The 25,814-nt window shown below is 53.3% G+C and overlaps 1 protein-coding gene across 1 annotated transcript; it reads right to left on the reverse strand.

Moving 5' to 3' along the window:
* Positions 1–5,542: 5,542 nt before the first annotated feature.
* ISG20 (interferon stimulated exonuclease gene 20) lies at positions 5,543–25,604 on the reverse strand (the record flags this gene model as incomplete). Its single annotated transcript, XM_080691695.1, has 6 exons — positions 5,543–5,696; positions 5,761–5,861; positions 6,946–7,051; positions 16,396–16,505; positions 17,624–17,824; positions 25,377–25,604. The coding sequence occupies 6 exons, from the start codon at positions 25,602–25,604 to the stop codon at positions 5,543–5,545; spliced, it is 900 nt and encodes a 299-aa protein (XP_080547821.1).
* Between the last annotated feature and the right edge of the window lie 210 nt (positions 25,605–25,814).

Raw genomic sequence — 25,814 nt, forward strand, 5'->3', positions numbered from 1 at the left:
AGACAAGAGGATTGTAGGTCCAAGGCCAGCCTCAGCCAGTTAGCAGGAGCCTCAGCAACTTGGTGAGACCTGTTTCAAAAGAAAAACTAAATAGGACCAGGAGTGTATCTTGAAGGTAGAATGCCCCTGAGTTCAATCCCCAGAACTAATAATAATGATAGTAATAATAATAACAACCTCGATGAAGCATTATTCTTACAGATAAAATCACTCTTCCTCTCTGGCCTCAGTTCCTCCAAAATGGATCCGGTCTGCTGTTCCTGCCACAGATCTCTGTCCCCTACCTCGCTGGACACTCACTCCCAGGGAAGACCACAGAATGGTGACCTGTGGTGACCTGCCCACACCGTGCTGCTTCAGGAATGTAGCCCAGCTGTGCAGGGCAAAGACCCAGAAGTGGGAGTCTGTGGGCAGTGGGGAGATGGAGCTGGAGGAATCTGGGAAGGCTTCCCAGAGGAGGTGAGATTGGAGTTAAGCCTTAGAGAACAAATTAGGGTTCATGAGGCAAAAAGTCAGGGGGAGTTTTTAGAGGGGGGACTTGCTCACGGATTCAATGGGCCATAAGGGTCAGAGTCGATGCCACAGCTGCTTAGGCGTGGCAAAGGGGAGAACTGAGCGTGGCCATCCTGGAGCCCAGGGTCTTTCTGCCCAACTGGGCCAGGAAATGAGGCTGGGGGGGGGCACAGGTAGAGAGCTGGAGCTGAGACACCTAAGCCAAGCCAGGAGCGCCTAGCTCTGTAGCCTCAGAGCAGGGCTAGGAAGGGAAGACCTGTCCGTCAGCAAGAGGAAACAAGGCACCTATCTGTCTCCATATGAGCTTTGGATTTTATTTTATTTTATTTTATTTTATTTTATTTTATTTTATTTTTGGTACTAGGGTTCCTGGAAGCCCTTCTACCTCCGAGCTACACTCCCAGACCTATTTTTTTTTATATTTTTTTATTTGAAAACAGGGTCTCCTAAGCCAGTGAGACTGGATCTGAACCAGCATGATCCTCCTGTCTCCGCCTCCCAAGAGCGGGGATTACAAGCATGCGCCACCACACCCGGCTGAGCTTTGGATTTTAAAAATCAATTCACAGGGAGAAATCAAAATCCCAGGTTTGTTCTTCACACAGCATTAGGCCAAAATATACATGATTTTTGAGTCCCGGCAACCCTCAGCTGAGAAATTAGCAAAATGAGTGCCCCAAATCCCCAAATAGCATCATAGCCCAGAGAGCCCTGCAGCAGAAGCAAATGAAAACTCCTCCTGGGTGGACGTCCACAGACACAGATAGCAAGGATTCTCACCAGAAAAAGGAGCCTGGAGAAAAGAATAGGCAGATATGATAGAGGACTTGAATAGTGTCTTGCAAAACTTCACCACTACTGGGAACCTCAGAACGTGACCTTCAGTGGAAACAGGGTCTTTGAAGGCAAAAGAAATCCTTGGGGAGAGGGAGAGAGAGACAGAGGGAGGAAGCCTCACGTCAGAGAGATGTCGAAGCTGCGAGGGGCCGGGCAGGTCCATCCCCTAGAGCCCGCAGAGACAGCGTGGCCGTGTGCACCCTGATGAAGGAACTTAAAACCAAACGTCCTCCCCCTTTTCCTCTGGGGTCCTCCAGGTGCTCCTCCTCGGACCGATGCTGGGTCTGTCTCCCTTCTCAAACTGGGAAGAGTCATGTGATAAGGCAAAAGCGAGAAGAAATTCAAAACAGCGAACACTTCCCTGCGATCTTGTCACCGCTGGCTCGCTCTTCACCTTTGACACTGCCTGTCCACCTCTGCGTCTGCCCCTTTCTGGGTTTGTGCTGTCCTCTGGGGGGTCCAGGTGACAGTGCAGCAGGGACTCCAGGGTGGTCCCAAAGGAGGCCGTACCCTGAAGACCCTGGGTCTGCAGAGGGAGGCTGGCCTGGGTCTCCAGGATGCCTGCCCCGGTCCTGAGCTGCTGCCCGCAGGCCCTGCTGTGTGCTGGGTGCACAGGAAAGGCTGCGATGGTTGCACCGGGAGCCACCACTTCTGAGCCATGCAACCTTGGGGAAGGAGCTCCAGTTCTCTGCTTGCTCATCTGTAAAATAGAGTAGCAATACCATCCGCCATGCCTTTTCTAAAGCCTGGGCTGCGACAGGCGCTAGACTGAACCCGGCTACAAGGTTTGAACCCGGCAACTGGATTGGATGCCCGTGTCTGAGCCTCCATCCCATTGCTCCAGACTCATCTCAGGCTCAGGAGTGAGCAGATGCTCGGCGCTGGGCCAGAAGCTCCCGTCCTCTCCTGCACTGCTGTCTCAGCCAGACCCAGCATCCATGTCTCCTGCTCCCCACCTGGGCCCCACCTCAGCCTCGGGGAAGCCTGTGGTCCAGGGGGTCCCAGTTCTGCCACAAGCCTGCCACGTTACCCCAGGAGACACCTTCAATGCCGAGTGAATCAGACTCCACCCGCAAGATCAGGGCCAGCCAGTGGTGGCAGAGAACCGTGGATCCTCAAAAGAGTGTCTTTTGGGGACCTCAGGACTGTGCCAGGTCTAGAGGTTCCGCCTTTCAGATGCAAATGGACTTCCCTCCCTCCCTCTACCTTCTCTGCTATTTTCCTCTTGGCCCCGGAGGGATCCTGTTTACTAGTTAAATCCTTCCTGATTAGACAGACCCTCCCCTGACCCCGCCCCCAGCTTCTGCTTGGCTATAAACATGTTGCCCTTTCATAAAATGTGTTTCCGCACTCACTTACCAGTTATAAAAACTCTCCAGCGATTCTTCTCAGAAACACAAATCACTGACGTGTGCCTCTGAAGTCTGAGGTCCCCCAGATGTCCTCCTTCCTACACACCCTTGGTTTTCCTTTCCGAGCCTAGCTCAGCAGCCCTAATTCCCTCATCCTGATTGGGTACCTCATCTTTTCTCTAGTGAACTCACAGCCCTTGCTGCTGGGGGTAAAGAGGAAATAAGAGCCCAGAATATCAGAAGAGTTCATCTGGGCCCCTCATCTGAGCACAAGGCTGAGTCCAAGGCTGGGTCCAGGGCTGAGTCTATGGCTGAATACGTTCTTAGATTCAGCGCTGGGTGCGTGGACAGCGAGCAGCTGGGCTTCAGCTAGGTCCAGGGCTGTTTTGTGACCTGCCTCTGATTCTGATCAACCGGCCCCAGAGCCCGGTGTGGGCCCCCCTGGGGAAGGACTGCAGGTTAGGGCCAGGAGGTCTGTCTGCAGTTCCTGTTCTGCCACAGGCTGAACTGCCACAGTCATTCTTGTCCCTGCTATGAACCTCTGTTTCCTATTTATAAAATGAGCAGAGAGGGCAAAAATGTCTAGTTTTTAAGCAGTTTCATGGAGCCCTGGAGTTATAAAGAAGTACTTTCAAGGTCTGGAGTGAATGGTAGAGGGCGCATGTTTGCTATTGGACTTGCCTGCTGTCCTCTCAACCAGAAGAAACGGGCATAAAGTCAAGCTTGGCACAAGACTTCATTTGGTGGGGGTAGGGGGAGACTGGAAACCACCATGTGTTCATCTTTAGAATCTAGTTAAGAAATAATGTAATAGTCACATGATAGAGTATTACGCAGCTGGAAAGAATGAAGATGCTCTGAGACCAAATAAGAAAATATCTCCAGGATGTTCTAAGTTAAAAAATACAATATATGCTAATATATAGTATGCTATTTATTATGAAATAAAAGGGGAGAAATATATCCATATATGTTTAGTTTGCATAAGGAAATCTGGGAAGGCTGCACTTGAAGTCACTTGGGTGATAGAAGGGTATAAAGTGGTGTGTGTGTGTGTGTGTGTGTGTGTGTGTGTGTGTAGAGAGAGAGGGAGAGAGAGAGAGAGAGAGAGAGAGAGAGAGAGGATGTAAAAATCCCAGATATAAGTGAGATTTATCCATGTATACTATCTCAAGGCATTTATATATTTTTTCCTTTTTTTTTTTTTTTTTTTTTTGGTGGTACTGGGGGTGGAACCCAGGGGCGTTCTACCTCCGGGCTATACTCCCAGACCTTTTTTTTATATTTTATTTGGAAACAGGGTCTCACTAATTTGCTGAAAGCCTCACTAAGTAGCTGAGGCTGGCTTCGAACCCATGCGATCCTCCTGTGTCAGCCTCCCAAGCTGGGGATTACAAGCGTGTGCTACCACGCCCAGCGAAAAAGCATCTATATTTTTTAAAAACCAGGTAAAGACATCACCTTTTCAAAAAAGTAAAGTTTCGCGGGGCATGGTGACATATGCCTGTCATCGCGGAACTTGGGAGGATCATAGGTTTTATGTTTTTGGGTTTTTTTTTTTTTTTTTTTGGTGGTACTGGGGTTCCTGGAAGCCCTTCTACCTCCGGGCTACACTCCCAGACCTATTTTATATTTTTATTTGGAAACAGGGTCTCCTAAGCCAGTGCGCGCGGCTAGCTTCGAACCTGCGCGATCCTCCTGTCTCTGCCTCCCAAGCGCGGGGATGACAAGCGTGCGCCACCACGCCCGGCAGGATCATAGGTTTGCGGCTGGCCTCCGGAGCTTACGGAGACTCAGTAACACAGCCTGTTTCAAAATTAAAAAATAGCCGGGCGTGGTGGCGCACGCTTGTCATCCCCGCGCTTGGGAGGCGGAGACAGGAGGATCGCGCAGGTTCGAAGCCAGTCGCGCTGGCTTAAGAGACCTGTTTCCAAATAAAAATATTTTAAAAAAAAATAGGTCTGGGAGTGTAGAATCAGAGGTAGAAGGGCTTCCAGGAACCCCAGTACCACCAAAAAAATAAAAAAATATAAAAATAAACAAAATTAAAAAATAAATAGATAAGGCTGGGATGTAGCTTGAAGGTAGAATGGCCCTGGGCTCAATCTCCAGTACCACCAAAAAAAAAAAAGGGGGGGGGGTTTAGCTGACCAACCTCCAAATTCCTTTGCAGCCTTTTTTTTTTTTTAACTGAGCTACACCCCCCAGCCCTATTTTTTATTCTTTATTTGGAAACAGGGTCTCACTGAGTTGCAAAGGGCATCACTAGGTAGCTGAGGCTGCAATCCTCCTGTCTCAGCCTCCCAAATGCTGGGATTACAAGCGTGTGCCACCACCCCTGGCTCCTTTGCAGCCTTTGATGAGCAGTTTGGCGGAAGAAAAAAGAAATGTCCACAAATGCTTGCCTGTCACCAAGGCAGAGGGGCAAGGTAAGAGTCTGGGACCAGAGGAGGAGCGTTCCTGCGCTCTTGCTGGAGCCTCCCCATCCCATACACTAGTGTGCGGGCGCGTGCGCACACACACACATGCGCACACACACGCACACGAACACGCACACACGTGGAGAGGCCCGTGCCCAGCCTCACCCCCTCTCTCCCTGCTGGGCTGCTGCTGGCTCCCTCTGCCAGGGCGGAGCTGGAGCCTGCCCCCGATGGCTGGTCCAGGAGCGCCGCAACGCCCACGGCCCACAGGACAGAGCCTTCTCCAGGCAGAGCCGGCTCCAGCTGACGCCAGCCCCAGACTGCGGCCTGAGCCGGATCCAGGACAGAACCCAGGGCACAGATGTTCCCATTCTTTGGCTCCCGACGAACTTCTTGGAAAAATCGCGGAGCCAGCCCTCCTCAATCCACCTTTGAGCCGAGAGAAGAGGGGCCCTTCTCTCCCGCGGCCGCGGGCACCTGGCTGCCCGCCCTGGGGGCGGCCACAGGCTGCCTATCCAAGCAGCCGTTGTCTGGCCCTGGCTCCTGTCTGGAGGTGCCTGCGGGAGGCGGTGGGCTGGGAGAGGCTCCCCGGGCCCGTCTAAAGGGCGCCACACTCTGGTGCTTTCTGGCTGGCTCACCAAAAGGCAGTGGTCAGGCTGAGATGGGGTAGAGCAGTGACCCCAGAGCGCTGCCCTGGCTCCAGAGCAGACACATCGGAGTCCAGGGAAGGGCTCCCGGTCTAGGGAAGAGGGAAGGGGCTGGGTGTTCATTGAAGTTCTATTACATGCCTGGCCTTGAAGCAAGGCAGATGTGTATTCAAATCCAGGCTCTGTAACTAGGACCTGGAACAGGTTACCTGATGACGCTGGGCTCCATCATCCACAAAGCGGGGATTACAATAATGATCTCCCTGAAGAAAGTAACATCGGGATAACAAATCACCTTGTTAGAGAATTGGTGCTTTAAAAAAATATATTGACGGCTGGGAGCGGTGGCGCACGCTTGTAATCCCCTCGCTTGGGAGGTGGAGACAAGAGGATTGCACAGGTTCGAAGCCAGCCTCAGCTACTGAGTGAGGCTTTCAGCAACCTAGTGAGACCCTGTTTCCAAATAAAGTATGAAATAGGTCTGGGAGTGTAACCCAGAGGTAGAAAAGCCCCTGGGTTCCACCCCCAGTACCACACACACACACACACACACACATTGTGTGTGTGTGTGTGTGTGTGTGTGTGTGTGTGTGTGTGTGTGTTGACGATTGTCTGCCCCTGGAATAGAAAGTTCGAGGTCAATGCCAGGCATTAAACCGCAACCCCGAACCCAGCTGCCCTGGTTCATATCCCAGTCAGGCCGCCCCTTGGCAGCTGTGTGATCTTGAACCACTTAGTATCCTCTCTGTGGCTGAAAATGGGGACAGTGGGTGCCTAGTTCACAGGGCCACTGGAGGAGCAGAGCATAGGAGCACCACACGGCACCCTGCGGGTGCTATGCCCACAGCTGCCAACATCAGCCAATCCCTAGGCCCATTTTTAGCTGAGCCAGCGTGTGAGCTGTAATCCCAGGGCCTTGTCAGTTACCAGGCGGGGCTGGCGAGTGTCCCCAAGTTGGTCTTTTCTGGGTCTACTTCTGACCTGATCAGGAGAAGGGCGGATGCTCAGTCCACCCCCTCCCCTCAGGGTGGGGAGCCAGACCCCCCTGGCCCCCTGTCCTGACAGTATCTGTTTTTTATAAATCCCTTCAGCCTGGTAAGGAGAGCGTTAGGCCATGAGGTTCTTCAAAACCACCCAGCAGGGTGGGCAGAGCCGGAGGCAGCCTCCCACTTAGACGTCTGCCAAGGGAGGCTGCTTCTGTTGTCCATCCGGCCTCTTGATGGCCACGGCGGTGGCCAAGGCCGCGCTGGGCCAGGAGCCAGTGGCCTCCAGCCCAGGGATACTACAACCCAATAGCGGTGTCGCTGCCAGTCCAGGGCCACTCTTTACACGAGCCCCTCAAACTAAGAGCGTGTGAGCCGGCGCAGTGGTGCACACCTGTGATCCCAGTGCTTGGGACACTGAAACGGGAGGATCATGAGGTGGGGCCAATCTCAGCAACTGAGAGACCCTCACAACCTAGTAAGACTCTATTTCAAAATAAAAAATAAGAGCCGGGCGTGGTGGTGCACGCTTGTAATCCCAGTATTTGTTTTGTTGTGTTTTTGCAGGTCTGGGGGTGGAACCCAGGGGGCATTGGACCTCCGAGCTACACCCCCTGCCCTGTTTTTTATTCTTTATTTTGAAACCGGGTCTCACTGAGTTGCAGAGGGCCTCACCAAGTAGCTGAGGCTGTCCACGAACTGCGATCCTCTGGTCTCAGCCTCCCGAATGCTGGGATTACAAGCGTGAGCTACTGCGCCTGGCTATAATCCCAGTGTTTGGGAGGCTGAGATAGGAGGATCGTGGTTCATGGCCAGCCTCGGGTACTTAGTGAGGCCCTTTGCAACTCAGTGAGACCCTGTTTCAAAATAAAGAATGAGAAATGAAAATAGGGCTGGGGGTGTAGCCCGGAGGTAGGATGCCCCTGGGTTCCATCCCCAGTACAGCAAAAATATAAATAAATAAATAAATAAATAAATAAATAAATAAATAAATAAATAAATAGGACTGGGGGTGTAGCTCAGAGGTTGAATGCCCCTGGGTTCAATTCCCAGAACTAAAAAAGGAGAAAGAGGAGGAGGAGGAGGAGGAGGAGGAGGAGGAGGAGGAGGAGGAGGAGGAAATGAAGAAAGAAAGAAGAAGGAAGGAAGGGAAGGAGGGAGGGAGGGGGAGGAAGGGACAGGTAGAAGGAGAGACTTCCAGAGTCCCCCGCTCTAGGCCCTCTCTGAAGGGTCCCTCCTCCTTCCTCCCCCACTCCTCTCCCACAGGATCTCTCTTCTCTCTGCCCCAAACTCGGTGTCACCCAAAATGCTCTCAGACAGGGCCTGCGAGAGCACAGTCGTCCATGCCCACAGGCTCGTGGGGAGGAGACCCCCGGCCCGCGTCTCCCTGCTCTTAGCACGAAGAGACCGCTTTTATATTGAAACAAGCCCCGATGTGTTAGAAGTATATTATTATGATCCCGCTGTGGGATGGAAGGTGAACATCTGCACATTTTAAGTAACACAGGAGTTTCCAAAGATAAACACTGGAAGACAGACCCTCCAGATGGAGGGTGGGAGCATCCGTGTATTCCCAGCACTGGGAAGAGGGCCCGCCCTGCGGCAGGAGTTTAATCCGCGATTGTTGAATGCATGTATCTTGGGCTTGCAGCCTGAGGAATCAGGAGAGGCCTGGGTCGTACACTGTATGGATGGAACGTAATGAATAAGAAGGGGAGGGGAGGGGAGGGAGCTGGGAGCGGGGTGGGGCGCGGGCAGCATCCATAAACGCTGCGGGAGTGCCGGTTAGCTCCGGAAGCGGAAGCGTCCTCTGGATCCCATCCCGAGGGTCACGGAGGCCTGGTAGAGTTCAGCAACATCCTGACGACAGAGCCAGCACACTGCAGAGAGGGAAATAGCATGCCTGGGCTTCTCCTGAGGCAGAGGCTGGCAGCAGGGGGACTGAGAGATCAGGCAGAGGCCAGAGAAGTGCGCAGGGTCACAGGAAAGTGGACGAAAAGCAGGGTGGCACTGCGGTCTCCTGACTTCGACCCAACTGGACACCCAGATACTGACCCAAGGCTCCCAGCAGAAAATATCTGTTGAATGCCTAAAACGTGAATCATGATGACAGTGGGTGAAATCAGTTATGGCAAATAGTGGACTATGCCAACTCATTATCAAACCGTGCAAATGGTCCAAAATGGCTCAAAATGTCTTGGAAGTTGGACACTGCAGAGCACACTTCTAATCCCAGTACTTGGAAGGCTGAGATAGGGGGATCGTGGGTTCAAGATCAGCCTCAGCAACTTAGCCAGATCCCATTTCAAAATAAAAAGGCAGCCGGGCGCCACAGTGCACACCCATCATCACAGTACTTAGGAGGCTGAGACAGGACGATCACAGATTCAAGGCCAGCCTCAGCTACTTAGCAAAGCCCTCTGCAACTTAGTGAGACCCTGCTTCAAAATAAAAAAGTAAAATAGGGCTGGAGGTGTAACTCAGTATTATATTAATTAATTAATTTATTTTGTGTGGGTCTGGGGATGGAACCCAGGGCCATTCTACTTCCAAGCTACACCCTCCTGCAGCCTGAGGGCCTCACTGAGTTGCGAAGGGCCTCACTAAGTAGCTGAGGCTGTCTGCGAACCGCGATCCTCCGGTCTCAGCCTCCCGAATGCTGGGATTACAAGCGTGCGCCACCATGCCCGGCTTTCAACTCCAGTATTAAAAAAAAAGAAAAGAGAAAAAAGAAAAGGAAAAGATAGGCACTAATGGAAATAGGAGACGTCCACTAAACTATTTTGGCAGGAATCCAGAGCAGAGAGATCAGGCGACATGGAGAGAGGCAGGTGGATTCCCATCCTCTCTCTGTGAAGGGTCAGTGGAGGGGGACGAGGATTCCAGTATCTCCTCCCAGGCCCATCCTATCCACAGACCCAAGGGTGCCACCTTTTTACCTGGATATTCTCATCAGAGCCTCTACCACCAATGGACACAGCAGCAGGGTATAGTTATTTGCATACTACCTACCTCTGTGAAAGAAAAAATTTTTTTCAGTGGTGCTGGAGATTAAACTGAGACTTTCTACTAAGCAAGCGCTCTACCACCGAGCAACGCTCCCAGCCCTCGAGGGCAAAAACATTTTGTAGGTTTTGCTGTCCACCCTCTAGTATCTAGAACGGTACCTGGTACATAGTAGGTATACAATAAATATTCACTGACTGAGCAGAAGAATCTGAATGCAGTTGACTGGAGAGAGGTGCTCGGAGCAGAGGGGCCAGATGCCCAGTCCCAAGGAGCTGCAGAGCCAGAGGATGGGGATGGGGACAGAGCCGGAGGAGGAGCATCGCTCCAGAGAAGCTGCCGGCTCAGCTGCATCCTGGGGTGTGGTGAAGCAGGACGAGGGCTGAGGTGCAGGTCTTGGCCTTGCTCCCACGGAGCTCCTGGGGATGGTGAGCAGTTGCCATGGAGAGGCAGGCTTACGGTGCAGAGTGAACAAGGCAAAGAAATGGAGGCCGTGGGTGTAGACCGTGTCAGGAGGGTTGGTGTAAAAAGGGCAGAAGAAGACAGGATGATGCCGGAGAGGGTGCCAGAGCCAAGTTTCCTTTTGTTTTGCTTGAAGCGGATGCAGCGGCACACCTTGTGCATAGCAGACAGAGGTGCCCATGAATAATGGTTAAGAGCTGGGCGTGAGCCAACCGTGGTGGCGCACAACTGTAATCCCAGTACTTGGGAGGCTGAGACAGGAGGATGACAAGGTTGAGGCCAGCCTCAGCAACTTAGCAAGACTCTGTTTAAAATAAAAAATAGAAAGGGCTAGGGGTGTTACTTGGAAGAAGGGTGCCTCTGGGTTCAATCTCCGGTACAAAAAAAAAAAAAAATCTAGGCATTCTGTAATTCTAGCACTAGGGAGGCTGAGACAGGAGGATTTCAGGTTCAAGGCCAGCCTTAGCAACTCAGGGAAACCTTGTTTCAAAAAATAAAATAAAATAAAATAGCTCAGGCATGGTGGCCCATGCTTGTAATCCCAGCATTTGGGAAGGCTGAGACGGGAGGATCACGGTTCCCAGCCAGCCTCAGCTACTAAGTGAGGTGCTTTGCAACTCAGTGAGACCCTGTTTCAAAATAAAGAATAAAAAAATAGAGCTGGAGGTGTAGCTCAGAGGTAGAATGCCTCTGGGTTCCAGCTTTAGTACCCACCATGAATATATATATTCACATTTGGGAAGGCTTAAGGAGAGAATGGTTGGCCAGCCGCTGTTGGCCGTCATCTTTTGAGCACTGCCTAGAGCCTGGCACTGTATGAGGTCATCCCATCCCATGGCCGCCCTCTGCCGACCGATGTCCCCATTCTGGGGGGCCCTTCAAGCTAGAGAGGCTGCCAGACACTCGGCTTGCCCGAGGGGAACTCAGAGAGGTGGCCCCATTTGCCTGAGGTCATACAGCTTTGTATGGGTGGACTCCGATCAGAAATTCAGACCCTTTTTGGCACATGACCCAACCTTTGGACTTGTAGGTGAAGAGAAGGGAGGGTGGGTAAGTTTTAAGTTTTTCACGAGAACAGAGAACTTGCAGATTTTCTCCGTGCTGGGTCTCCAATCACATGAAAATACTGTTTCCTGAGTCTGGGTGTGTCTTCTAGTTACAGTTGAGGGGTAGATTGGACGGGTGCTGCCATCCTGCCGGACCCACAAACAACTGGTCTGTGGCAGGAGGTCCCCAGCTGCCACCCGGCCCTGGCAAGAGGCCAGTCTCCCGCCCAGAGCAAGTCCTGCCCAACTTTGCTCTAGCGCGCCCTCTGGTGGGCATCTCCTGGGCCAGCACTCTGCAGCTCAGAGGCTCCCTGGGTTCCCTGCTCCCTACTGGCTCACCATCCAGGAAGCATCCCAGCCAGACGACTGCAGCCCATTCCTTTCCCTCCACCGCACACGGTTCAGGCTCCCAAGGTTTCCTCTTTTCAGAAGAGTGCCAGCCTTTGCCAAAGAAATCCAGCTTTTAACGTCCTTTAGAAGAAAAATACTATCCCAGTAGGAAGAATGTTTATTTTTTGGTACCGGGGATTAAACCCAGGGACATCCTAGCTGCGGGCCACTCTCCCAGGTTCTCGGCAAGTTGCTGAGGCTGGTCTTGAACCTGCGATCCTCCTGTCTCAGCCTCCCATGTACTAGGATTACAGGTGTGCACTCCACACCTGGTTTAGAATGTTTATTTAAAATCTGCTCTGCGGCCAGGCCCTGTTAGCTCCCTCTTAGGGTCTTGGCTCTCCGGCCAGATAGAGGGTCTCATATTGGGGTCAGCCAAGCAGGGCCGCTCCAATCCCCACAGCAGGTCTCAGTGGCCAGGGACGGAGCCAGGACTACCTGTCAGCACTGAGTCCACCCCCCACAAGATCATAAGGTCTCCAGGACATCCAGCCCATAGAGAGAGACCAGCTCACTGTCCTAAAACCAGGCGTCCCTGGGCCTCCCAGTGCCAGAGGCAGAGGCTGCGGGTTCTGCCACGAAACACACAGGTTTGGAGCCAGAGCCCGGCCTGGCTGGCGCTCGCCTTTTCCTCTGTGTCTGGGCAGAGCTGCTCAAACCCTCTCATTCCGCAGTAGGAAAAGCATATGCTCTTTCCATATAGAGGAGAAATTGTTCCGTGAGTGATGAGGCCCTTGGCCAGGGAGCCGGCGGGTGCCCCCACCCAGCAGCCCAGCAGCCAGCAGCGGGTTCCCACTCCTGGGCTGGGCCGTCGGGAAGGACGGCCTTGGAGCCCCCCCCCCCCATGGAGCAACGGGGGATGTGCCCAGCGGGAAGCGGGACCACTGAGGACCTTCCCTCTGAATGGCAGCTCTTTTCTCCAGCCTGGCTGGGCTGGAGGAGGGGAGGAGGGAGACCTGAGTCTGAGCTGGCAGGCAGCCTCTCCCTCTCCTGTCCCTTCCCCTGGCCTGAGTCAGAGGTGACTCTGCTAGCCGTCATCTTTAGTCTGTCATTTCCAGCCACTCCCACAATGCTCCGGATGCCTCCTGGAGCCCCCTGGGCTGAATGAAGGAGCTGCTCTTTTCCTGCTCCGCTGGGTTCATTCATTCATTTTTCTTCTCTTCCCTTTTCCCCATTGGTTAAGGATCCACTAGGAGTTAGGTTGGGCGGAGTGGGGCCGGATAGGCCCAAGGAGCCAGGGCCAGGGCAGGGTGGTGGGTCTGCTGGTTCGGGGAGGAAGGACTACACAAAAAACTCTGAAGAACGGGGGCATGGTGGTGCGCGCCGGTAATCCTAGTACTTGGGAGGCTGAGACAGTAGGATTGCAGGTTCATGGCCAGCCTCAACAACTTACCAAGGCCCTCTGCAACTTAGTGAGACCCTGTTTCTAAAAAATAAAAATAAAATAGGTTTGGGAGGGGTGTCACTCAGAGGTAGAGTGCCCCTGGATTCAATCTCCAGTACACCTGTCCTCCCCCCACCCCCCCAAAAAACCCCACTCAAGAAATGAGGGACTTTCAATTGGAAATGAAGGACTCGGTGCAGAGGAGAGGGACAGGAACCCACTTGACGGTGTGTGGCAGGCAACCCGGTCAAAGTAGAATTGGATTTATCTGGATTGGACTTCCGGGGGACCCTGCCATGCATAAAGCGGGGCGCACCCCTCCAAGGAGTGCTCTCAGGAGGCTGACTTCGTCGTTGCTGTTGGACGTGCTTGGGCCGAGAGGTGGCAGGAGGCGGTGTCAGCTGGGAGGCGGATGGTGCTCAGGTCTTGGGCTGGAAGTGTGCCAGGGCCAGCCTTTCCGCACAGCCGCTGACTAGGCTGTGGCAGACTGCAAAGGGGTCCTCTTCCTGCAACCCACTTGCTCTCGTGATAGCTCTGAGAGTGGAGCTAACACTCCCATTTTACAGATGAGGAAGCAGAGGCGGAGGTGGCCAGGAAGCCCCCACACTGGCCCCTGGGTCATCACCTGGTCTGCTTTGTGAGGCGCTGCCTGGCCACACGAGCAGGTCGGCTGGACCTCAGAGCTAGGTTTAGGGGCTGGGATGGGTTTCCTTACGCACAAATGAGGCTAGTGCGGCATTCCTGTGGGCTGTAAGGGGCTGTTGCTAAGCAGTGACATGGTGGCACAGAGGCCGGGGCCACCCACTTTCCTCTGGAGTCCTGACTCTCACCTCCGATACGCCTGGGACGTGGGGGTGGCTGCCTCCCCTCGGGGCATCCAAGCAGCACACTCCAAAGCAAAAGGTCCAGCTAGAGACTTCCCTTGGGAATGGCCTGCCTTGGGGAAGGCCAGTCACCCCTCTTTCCAAGGAAGCCTGAAGTCTCTGGAAGAACTTTGGGCTGGGTGGGGACCAAAGGACTTAGGGTTATCTCCCAGGACAGGCTGCAAGGCTGTGTGACCTGGGGCACGTCTGGCCCTCTCTGAGCGTCATCGTCTGCAGCTGAGGGAGGGTCCTCCAGCAGCCGCCAGGGAAATTTTCAAAGCCACTGGGCACCTCATACCACAGAGCCTTCAGACTGGTTCTGGCTCAAGACTGCAGGGCCGACAAACGGTCCAAGAGCACCACCTGCTGGCCAGTTGCAGCCAGAGCCGGCTGAGACACCACGTAGCTCTGAAGACCCAAAGAAAGGCTGTTCTGACCCTGCAACTCCCGGCTGGAGAGAAAGCAACGCCTCCCCGTGGTGGCGAGGAGCCTCCAGACCCCCAGAAGTCAGCGCAGATGGCAGGCGCCACCATTGCATCGCATCCCGAGAGGAAAGAACTCGGGCTGGGGTGGGGCAGGTCTGGATGTGAGTCCCTCATTGCTGGTATGGCTATCTGAGACCCATCCTGCAGGCAGCGAGCCTCTCTGCTTGAGCAAGCGGCCAAGAGAGGAGAGGTTGGATAGGCGACCAAGTCGGGTCAAATCCACCCCCGTGACGCTCGCCCTCGGGCCAGCTCTGCACTGAGGATGCGCAATATTATCACCTAATGTCGCCCAGAGCCAGCAGCATCAGCATCTTCTGGGAAACTGGGAGAAAGTCACGTCCCAGACCCATCCCAGGGATGCTGGTGCAGGGCCTGAGCTGGGTGTCCATCCCGGTGTTGTCTGAAAGCACCTCGGGTCTCAAATGGTCTAGAATCGGGATCAGCATGTGTGAAGGTTAAAACCATAAGATGTCAGGTCCCAGCCCGGTGATCCTGGTTTAGTGGATCTGAAGTGGGACCCAAGCTCAGATTAAAATAACTACTTTGAGCCGGAGTGGTGGTGCACGCTTGTAATTCCAGTACTTGGGAGGCTGAGACAAGAGGATTGTAGGTTCTCGGTCAACCTCAGCTACTTGAGGCCCTCCACAACTTAGTGAGACCTTGTTTCAAAATAAAGAATAAAAAATAGGGCTGGGGGCGTAGCTCAGAGGTAGAATGCCTCTGGATTCTTTCTCAGTACCACATACACAAACTAAATAAATAAAGCCGGGCATGGTGGCGCACGCTTGTAATCCCAGTGCTTGGGAGGCTGAGACAGGAGGATTGCAAGTTTGCAGACAGCTTCAGCTACTTAGTGGGGCCCTCTGCAACTATTGAGACCCTGTTTCAAAACAAAGTATTAAAATTTTGGACTGGGGTGTATCTGGGAGGTATCTCAATCCCCGGCATCATAATAAGTAAGCAAGTAAATAAATAAATAACTACTTTGCAGTTGATTCTGATTGGTCCAGATCCTCTCTCCAGGCTGCAGTCAGCCCTTTCCCTCGTGGCTGGGCTCTCCAACAGAGGACAGCAGGTGGGCCAGGGCATAACAAGTTACTAACACTTGGCGGGTGCTGAAGCTGGGACAGGTATTGTGCTGGGAACAACATCTCCTAAGAGCCTAATCGCTCCGTATAACTTCCTGTTTTACAGATGGGGAAACTGAGGCACGAACTGGTTTAAGCCACTTGTCACGAGTCACACAGCTACTGAATGGTAAAGACGGGATCCTGAGCTAGCTCTCCCGGCCCTGTCAAACACTTGCTTGGCTTCCTCATTTAAGAGGAAGGGTGGCACCTGTCATGCTGCTGGGACCTTGGCTGCAGAGCTCACAAGTGCTGTGGCACCAATCTCAAGGTGCGACGGGAGGACCCGGAGCAGGGTGCCACCGCAGGAATCAATGCCGTCCCTCTTGACATAAGGGGGCAGAGAGGCAGAGGGAGCCATTAAACTACGTCACTTAGATCCCCAAGCATCGTTTTGGATATCTAGGATTTTATTTATTTATTAAGTCACTGAGCATCAAACCCAGGGGCCTTCTACCTCTGAGCTACACCCCCAACCCTATTTTATTTTTTACTTTGAAACAAGGTCTCACTAAGTTGCTGAGGCTGGCCTTGAACCTACGCTCCTCCTGTCTCAGCCTCTCAAGTATTGGGATTATAAGCAGGGGCCACCCTACCTGACTTACCCAGGATTCGAAATATGAAGGAAACTGCCACCTGCTCACCTCCAGGGCACATCCTCATTCACGCTCCACGACACACAGCATGGGCCCTGGCCATGTTAGCCCAGCTCAGAGAGAAGAAAGGAAAAGACAGGAAGAGAATCCACTGATAGAGTAGAAAAAATATAGCCATTTTACTACTAAAGATGCATTTTTTTTTTTTTCCAAAGAAGGGAGCTGCTGTCTTGGAGAAATGAAAGCTTCAGGACCTGGGGAGGGGCTGCAAGCAGCTTCAGTACCGCTTAGCCACGTGGGCTGGCACTCGGCGGTCTCGGAGGCGCTGGGAGAACTGGTAGAGCTCCATCGCTGCCCGGGCGTCTTCCACGGAGCTGTGTCCCTGACAGTTGTTCTGCGAAAACAGGGCAGAGTGGGGACAGAGGCCCAGCGCTGCTCACACCCGATTCTCAGTTCCCAGGTGGGCGAGCCTCCCCTGACTCCCTGGGTTTGGAAGGCATTGATCAGATGGCTGAAACTAGCCTGGCTTTGCCCGTGGGGCCACAGGCATTAGGCCCGGAGCCGCCAGGCACTAAAGCCAGCACCCTGAGGATCCGGCTGTGGCCTTGAAGGTGCCTGCCATCCGCAGCTGTTCTAGGCCCTCAGGCCCACAGCGTGGGGCAGAAGCCACAGGGCTGCTGTTGGCTTCCCCTGAGAGGTAGCACCACCCCCTCATTGTGGCTGCTCCCCCACTTTAGGCCTTTGTCCTCTGGGTTAGTCCTGAACATGATCTGCAGTACCAGGATCATCCAGCAGGGGGGTGCTTTTTGCAGTACTGGGGATGGAACCCAGGAGCATTCTACCTCCCAACTACATCGCCAGCCCTATTCTTTTATTCTTTATCTTGAAACAGGGTCTCACTGAATTGTAGAAGACTTCACTAAGTAGCTGAGGCTGTCCGCGAACCGCGTTCCTCCTGTCTCAGCCTCTTGAATGCTGGGATGACAAGCGTGCACCACGCCCGGCTGTTGTTGTTGTTGTTGTTGTACTGGGTATTGAACCAGGGATCCTCTCCCACTGAGCTTCATCCCCAGCCCTTTTTCTTTTTCAATTTGAGACGGAGCCTCACTAAGTTGTGGAGGCTGTCCTTGAACTTGCAATCCTCCTGCCTTAGCAGCCTGAGTCACTGGGATGGCAGGCGTGCTATCTAAGGGCATCATTGCAGATGGGAGCTGGCAGGTGGGGTGAGTGCTGAGTCCCTGGAACACCAGACGTAGTGAACCCAAGGACAAGGGTCGAGCCTGGGAGGGGGCCCTGGGTCGGGCTCCAGGCCCCCAGAACCAGGCCTAGACTGATAACTATGGAGGTGGCTATGGGATAGGTGCATGGAGGTTTACATAAGGAATTCATAGGGCAGCATCACCATGCCAGTGCCCACCACCAGGGCTCCCAGAGGCCCCCAACGCTTCCCTGCCAGCGAGGAGTGATGGAGGAGCCTCACTGGGGGCACAGGTACAGGAGGAGGAGCCTCACCTGGATGGATTTGTGCAGGAGACGCTCGCTCAGCACCCGCAGGGATACCCGCCTGCAGTTGCCCAGTCTGGCCGCCCGCCACAGCAGCATGTCTGTGGACGTGTCGTAGATGGCGTAGGCGCTCATGTCCTCCTTCAGAGCCTTGAAGTCGTGTTTCAGGTCGTGACCCACCACCAGCTTGCCCCTCAGGAGCTGCAGAATCTGCCCAGGAAAATACATGCCCTGCACACAGCCGCCCAGGTCCTCTGCGGGGATGGGAGGTTGGTGCAGTCCGAGGCTGGTGGGCAGTGGCTACACCTCCACTTGCTATGTGACCTTAGGCAAGCTTTACGCATATCATCTATGAAGAGGAGGCTGAAACCGGGCATGGTGCCCCCTAGTATTTGGGAGGTTGAGACAGGAGGATCACAGATTCGAAGCCAGACTCAGCTGCTTAGCGAGGCTCTTAGTGAGACCCTGTTTCAGAATAAAGAATGAAAAATAGGGCTGGGGGTGTAGCTCAGAGTTGGAATGGCCCAGGGTTCAATCTCCAGTGCTGAAAAAATAAAATAAAATAAAATAAAATAAAATAAAATAAAACAGGGTTATACCTAGTACAAGAAAAAGAAGTTCTTTTTTTGTTGTGGAGCTTGCTTGCCCTTGCTGGCTTTGAAGATGGAGGAGGGGCAGGACCAAGGTGCTCAGAAGCCCCCAGGAGCTGGGAGTGAGGAGATAGAAAGGAAATAGGCAGAGAGGGAAAAGGCCTTGGTAGAAAAAATTTCCTGAGTTTCCTGAGGGGCGACAAATGCCTGAAACAAATGCCTGAAATTCCAAAGGCTCAGGAGATAAGAAGGCCAGAGCTTCACAAGGCCATCCTGAGTTTCCTAATCAACAAACCCACCGAGCAAGTCTGGCATTCCTGAAAGGAGACCCTTCAAAGAACTTGCAAATGTCCTATGCAAATTCTCCTTGAAATCTCAAAGTCGCCCTAACCACAAACGGACTTGCAAGCGGTCAGGCATAGGCCAGTCAGATGGCAAAAGGGGGGACTTCCCGCTCGGGACCCCCTCCCCTTTTGGGGAGCTGTTCTCTCTCTCGCAGGTCGTGTTGGCACTGAGAGAAGGCAGAGTTGCTCAGGCGACTCTCGAGTAGTGACCTGAAGGCCTCTGCTGGACATCATGGCTGACCAGGCCCCTAGGGGTGACCTGTACCTCTTTTCTGGCAGATCGCGTGGACTCCTGCACCTGAAGGCAATTCGGCTTGGGCTACTCTCAAGTATTGTACTGAAGGCAGCTGCTGGACCCAGAGTTCCAGCCCCTTTGGGGGTGTTCAGCCACCCTTGCCCCCTTCCCTGCTGCTTCCAATAAACCTTTTACTCCCCTTCCTGAGGTCTGCGGGTGTCATTCTTCGCTCTCCGTAGACAAGAACTCGCCGGGGTTTTCTCGCAAGAAACCCCCGTTTCAGGAGGACAGGCAAGCGGCCTCTCCCCAGAGCCTCAGAAGGAACCTAGCCCTGCAGACGCTTTAATTTTAACCCAGGAAGACTTGTAATCTTGGATCTGCAAAACTGTAAGATGATAAATCTATGTTGTTTTAAGCTATTAAGTTGATGGCTTTGTTCAGCCATCAATGAATTCAGGGAGAGAGGGGTACTGTGTTTAAAGGGATTTACAAATGGAAAAAAACAAACAAACAAACAAACAAACAAACAAACAAAAAACCCCAGAAGGACAGAAAAGTGATTTGCCCAGAACTCCTATGGTGACTTTCAGACAGCTTGCAAATTCCTTGACACATCTCTCAGAAGGATGGAATCTAATTCCCTGCCCCTCCTGTCCGGGCCAGCTCCTGTGAATTCATTGGGAATTAAACCCAGGGGCATTCTACCTCTGAGCTATACCCTCAACCTTATTTTATTTTAAAACAGGGTCTTGCTAAGTTGCCGGGAGTCTTGCCAAGTGGCTGAGGCTGGCAACTGCGATCCTCCTGCCTCAGTCTCCCAAGTTCTGGAATGGCAGGCATGTGACATCATGCCTGGTTTGCATTTCAAATATTTTCCATCCATGGTTGGTTGAATTCGGACACGTGAAACCTGTGAGCACACAGGGCTGACTATATGGATGGAGATTCAGGAAGTCTGAGGCAGGGCCAGACTCTGCTTGCCATGTTGCTGATTGGCGGGGTAACACTGAGGCTCTCAAAAGATAACAGTGGGGGCACACAACCTCAGAGCAGCAGTCTTGGGGGAATCCTGTGTGAGCAGGAAATGGGGGGTGCCGAGGAGGCTGGGGTGGGCAGCTGTGGTCATGTGCCTTCTCTGGCTAACATCCTTTATGTTTCTGAACAATGCAGCCTGCTTTTCTGCCCAGGAGCTTGGCTCAGGCCCAGTTCACACAGAACTCTGAAGGAAACCATCCGCCGTCCCAGCGACAGCCACAGCTGGTCCCAGACATAAGAGGACCAAGTCATCATGATGTGGATTCCTGGAAAATTAATCACTTCCTGAATTCCAGAGTCCTGGGGTGGTAGAGGGGGTGCATTAGAGACTCATCATGAGACTAATAAAATAAGAAGGATTAGTCCAGAAGGGAAAGAAAGCAATCTAGTTAGTGGAGGGATACCAAGATTGATGAGAGTCTCACTACTTGCTGAGGCTGTCCTTGAACCTGCGATCCTCCTGTCTCAGCCTCCCAAGTACTGGGATTACAAGCGCCCGACTCGCTCCACTGCCTTCTGCGGCTGGGCTGGGGAGGGCTGGGGTGGCCTGCTGGAGCCCAAGGAGGAGCTGGAGTTGACTCCAGCAGGCCAGGCCTCAGGGCTGTGTGACCTGCTGGCCTCAGAACTTGTCAGAGCAGACAAGCCAGGTTTTGCCTCTGCCAAGCATGGGGGAGGAGGGGAGACTCAAATTCCTGGAAAGAGCTGAAGCAGGTGAGGGAGGGCATTGTGCTGCTCTTATCAGCCTGCACTGAACCAGGGCTTTGCTGGCCTCCAGGAGGCTCCTAACAAGATGCTCTTTAGTTTTTTTGTTTGTTGTTTGGTGTGTGTGTGTGTGTGTGTGTGTGTGTGTGTGTGTGTGTGTTACTGGGAATGGAACCCAGGGGCTTTCTACCTCCGGGTTATACTCCCAGACCTATTTTCTATTTTATTTGGAAACAGGGTCTCATGAAGTTACCGAGAGCCTCACTAAGCTGCTGAGGCTGTCCTCAAACCAGGCTCCTCCTGTCTCTGCCACCGCGCCCGGCTTTTTGTTCCATTTTATAGAGGAAGAAAGCAAGCGTGGGCGAGGTCGAGGGCCTTGCCCGGTTCCGCAGCCAGCGAGTTAAGGGCGAGATGGCGTCTGGATCCACCTGACCCTGTCATCAAGCTCACTGAGCTCCTGGAGACAGCACACCAGGAAGATTTCTGGACTCAGAAACATAGGCCCCAAGAGGCGGGGCTTGGCATCGCGTCTGACCAACCGCGGGCTGTGACCTGAGGCACACACAGTGCTGTTCACCTGCGCGCGCTTTCTCTGCGGTCCCACTGGATTCCCAAACATTTCCAAGATGTGCCTGATTGGGAAAATCCCAAAGACTCAGCCCCATTCCAGAACTAAGACCAAAACCGCGGGTGGAGGGCAGCTGTTCTGGGGTCTTCCCAAAGACAAGGCAGGAGATCTGTAGCCTGGAGCCCATGGGCAGCTCGGAGCCTTCTGCCCCTGAAGTATGGGACCCTGGCTAAGGGCCGAGCCCCTGAACATCCTCTTCAGAGGTGGCCCCGGCCCTCCATTTCCTCTTGTCCCTGCTAACCCACCGGGTTCCTCTGCTCCCAGTTTCTTCCACTGGCCCTGGGGTTAACCTGGACAATGAAGCCTTCCTCCCCATCTGGTAAGCCCCAGAGAGACCTGCCGGGTGGCAGAGGCCCAGAAGGACACCTGACCCTCACAAAAGCCACGGTGACGCCCAAATCGCTCCTCGTTCACAAGACCCTGTGGCCTCTCTCTCTGTCAGCCTCCCTCCTGAGCCACTGTGGCCTCTCTCTGTGAACCTCGCTCCTGAGCCTTCGAGGCTCACCATGGCAGGTTGACAGAAAGAGTATGATCTCACAAAAGTTAGTTGTGGCCTACTAAAGATTACCAGTAGACTAAAAGAAGAAAAGCACCGGCCAGCGCGAGAGAGCCCTGGATCCAAGCCCTGTCTTAGGTCACAGCCTCTTGTGCGACCACAGGCAGGTCCCAGCTCCTCGCTGGACCTCTGTCCCTGGCTTATGCGGCTCCCCATAGATAAAGATTCTCTGCCTTGGAGCCCCAGATACTTGGGGTCAGACGCCTCTTCACTGTGTTTGTGGCCAGGGAGGGGCTGTTTGGCAGCCTCCCTGGCCTTAGCAGCCTCCATGCCTCCCAGAATTGTCTCCAGACAAGGCTGAATGTCTCCTAGGGGACAAATACTCCCCCCTCATTAAGAACCACAGCTCTAATGATGGCCAGACCCAAAGAGGTCAGAAGATAAGGGACAATTTCCTTACATTATAAAAGTAATGTAGCCACCTGGAATCCCAGTACATGGGAGGCTGAAATGGGAGGATTGTGTTTGAGGACAGCCTCAGGAACCTAGTGAGATTCTCAGCAACCTAGCAAGACCCTGTTTCAAAAATTAAAAAAAAAAAAAATTAAGAAAGGGCTGGGGGTGTAGCTCAGAGGCAGAATGCCCCTGGCTTCAATCTCCAGTACCACAAAATGAACAAATAAATAAATGTAACATGATCGCATTACAATAAAATACTAAAGTGAGACAAGGGTAGGGGGCCGCTCATAACCTCAGTACCCCATGGTGCCAGCACCCCTGGGTAGATTGGAGGGGCTCAGAGACACCCTGGAGCCCTTCTGGCTGCCCTGGGCTAAACCTACTCACAGCCCGCATGGGAGGAAGAAACCAGCAGGTGAGAAAAATCTAAAAAATGTGCACAGGAAACCAAGACTGGCCGACCCCAGACTCACGCAAGAGGTAAGCACTAGAGTCAGGATTGAAACCCTGCCTCGCAGCACAGCATCTTCATCCGGAAGATGGGGCGACGATACTAGTCAGTTTCCTCCCGGCAACATGGTAGAAAGTCAAGGAGGCAGGTCTGCAAAGTGCTTCTGTGGTGCTAGACTCATCTGCACTATTGCACCCTACCTATGGAGCGGAGGTGAGCACAGAGCTGGTGTGCAACAAGCCAGGGGACACACAACTGCTGGTGGCAGAGCTGGGGCTGGACTCAGGTCCAGCCGAGTCAAAGACGGAGTGCTTGTTCCGTCCTCCCCAGCGCTCCCCAGCAGGTGGGGTGAGGGTGGCAGCTTAGAGGGTCCTGTAACTTGCCCCAGGTCACACAGACCTGGGAGTGACAGCAGCGGGACTGTGAGGCCAGGAGAGGTTCCAGAGACCTGACTGGTTCTTCGTGGCCACACGGTGCCTGCTCTGTGTCAGGGGCCTCGGGCGTGCATAGCCCTCAGCGGAGGAGCTGAGGCGCCAGGCTCTGGAGGAGTGGCGCAGAGGCGTAGCTCTTGCCCGGCAGGGGCGAGGCCCTGGGCTCCGTCCCTAGCACCAGACACATGCACACAGTGGTGTCCTGCACCAAGTCCAGATAATGACCAAGGCGTCCTGATGCCCAGGCCAGCTCCCGAGTGCCCAGTGCGGCCTTGATGTCCAGGCTGGGGAACATGAGGGGCCTTTCTCTGCCCTGCGCTGGGTTCTTCTGCCTTTTTGTCACTGTGATAGAGAAGGGGGCTGGGGACGAGGAGGATGGATGGGGACAAACCATTTGCCCAGCTGCTAATGGCGATCACAGGTCCCTGGCCCCAGGTCACCTGACAGAGCCCACCTCTTCTTCATATTGTCCTCCCTTCCTGGTGATTCTCCTGTGGTCTTCTGCTCACATGTTCTACTTTCTAATCCTGTCTAGCATGGATGGCCCACAGCTGTAATCCGAGTACTTGGGAAGCTGAAACAGGAGGATCACAGATTCAAAACCAGCCTTGGCAACTTAGTGAGGCTGTGGGTAGTTTAGTGAGACCCTGTTTCCAAATGAAAAATAAAATAGGGCCAGGGGTATAGCTCAGAGGTAGAATGCCCCGGAGTTCAATCCCCAGTATCTCCCTTAAAACAAAACAAAACAAAAAAAAAAAAACCTTAACACAATGTAAACGGATGTCAGTGGTTATCACACTATCTTGCTTAGGGGATACTGACAATAAAAAAGCGTCTGGACATGTTCAGTATGGACACAATTTTCTTTCATATTTATTATATATATTGGAAATATAGATGTAATATGCATATATTTGTATATATAATTAATACATATGTATGTTATACAATATATTTAATATTTACACATTATATTTATATATGTATATACATATATACATGTTATGGTACGGGGATGGAACTTAGGGATGGATATTCTACCTCTGATCTACATCCCCAGCCTATTTTATTTATTTTATTTATTTAGAAACAGGGCTTCTCTAAATTGCAGAGTGCCTCACTAAGTAACTGAGGCTGCCGATGAACCCGCGATCCTCCCCTCTCAGCCTCCCAAGTTCTGGAATTACAAGCGCGCACAGCCGTGCTTGGCTCTTCCCAATATTTTGAAGGTGGGTTGGTTGAGTCCACCGATGCGGAACTGTGGGGACTGAGGGTGCAGGAGAATGTTGTGGGGAGGGGTTGGCACCCACCTGCTCTCATAATAATCCTATGAGGTTGCTACCATCTTTACCCCCATTTCCTTTTATGCACGGGAAAACAGGGTCCAGACAGGCTGAATAACGTGTCCAAGGTCACTTAGCTGGTCAGTAATGGAGCAGGAATACAAATGGATGCTTTTTTTTGTTGGGGGGAGGGTGTTGGAGATTGAACCCCGGGGGCATTCTACCTCTGAACTAAACCTCAGCCCTTTTTATTTTGAACTTGTGATTCTCCTGTCTCAGCCTCCCAAGTACTGAATTACAGGTGTGGGCCACCACACCGGGCTCCAACTTAGCTCTGAGATCGCGGACTCCTGAGAACCCACCTTGAGGGCGGTCGGCGTGGACCATGTGGGCTTATAGATGGTATGTGCGAGTGTCTTGTGCACCGAGAGAGCTCAGCATATAGCGTCTGTTTTTGTGATTTTGTCTCTAGCACCCGGAGCCCTGCACATGCTACATGTGTGTGGCTGAGTGAATCTCTGTCCTTTGCTCTTGTATTTCCCCGAGCCATCTAGAAAGTGACGAGTTCACCTGCCCCGTGGAGCCTTTCCAGGAGTGACTAACCCTGGGGACATCTGTAGGCTGAGTTTTGCTTTCCCTTTAGTAATTCAGAGAAACAGAAAGTTACATCTGCAGAGGATATTACTGCAAGTTAAAGGGCCACAGTGGGAAATATTGGGACCACACACTGGGGCTTCACACTGGGCTCTTGGGGCAAGGTCTCTCCCTGCCCTTAGGCTTTGTCCTCCACCTAGGGCTCAGCCCTGGCAGCCTGCTGTAGAACAGCACGGGATGCAGCCAAATCACCGTGAGCAGGAGCAGCAGGTGGGACTCAGTTTTCCCATTGCAACACCAGGAAGCCAGGCCAGGTTCCCAAACGCAGCTCCCAGATCGGAGTGCAAGGTTCTCTGTGGGTGGGGAAGCTCCTCATATACCCCCACCCCAGTTTCTCTCTGCAGCGGTGGTGTGGAGAACCTTTTGTGGTGGGGTCAGAGGCACAGATCCCAGGGAGGAAGCTGGGGGTGTCTGTAGCCCCCTTGGCCTGGCTGGCTCCTGGCCCTCTACTCACCTCTGTCCTGGCCTGGGCAAACGGCGTGGCCCCCGCCATGTGCTGGGGCGTGATCCCGCTAACCGGGGTCCTGTAATCCGTGATCTCCCCCTCGGGCCGGATGAACTTGTCGTACAGCACGGCGCCGCCGAGGTTCACCAGGCTGCAGCGAGCCAGGCCGCTCTCCCGGGAGGGGCCCAGCCCCACCATCTCGCAGTCCATGGCCACCACCTCTGGGCTGCCTGCCATGCTGCCTGGGGACTCTCAGACCTGTTGGAGGGGCGGAGTGGGTAGTGTCACAAGAAGGCAGACCAGCCTCCAGGTGTCCCGGGCCACCTCCCAGCTGGCCTGCACCCTCAGCCCTGCCAATCTTTGCCACTGCCACCTGGTAACAGGAGAAGCTGGCCTCCTGCACTCCACCCAGTTTCCTCGGCCACCGTCCCAGGACCGGTCCTGCCC

Source organism: Muscardinus avellanarius, assembly GCF_963383645.1.
Source record: "Muscardinus avellanarius genome assembly, chromosome: 3".
Classification (NCBI taxonomy): Eukaryota; Metazoa; Chordata; class Mammalia; order Rodentia; family Gliridae; genus Muscardinus; species Muscardinus avellanarius.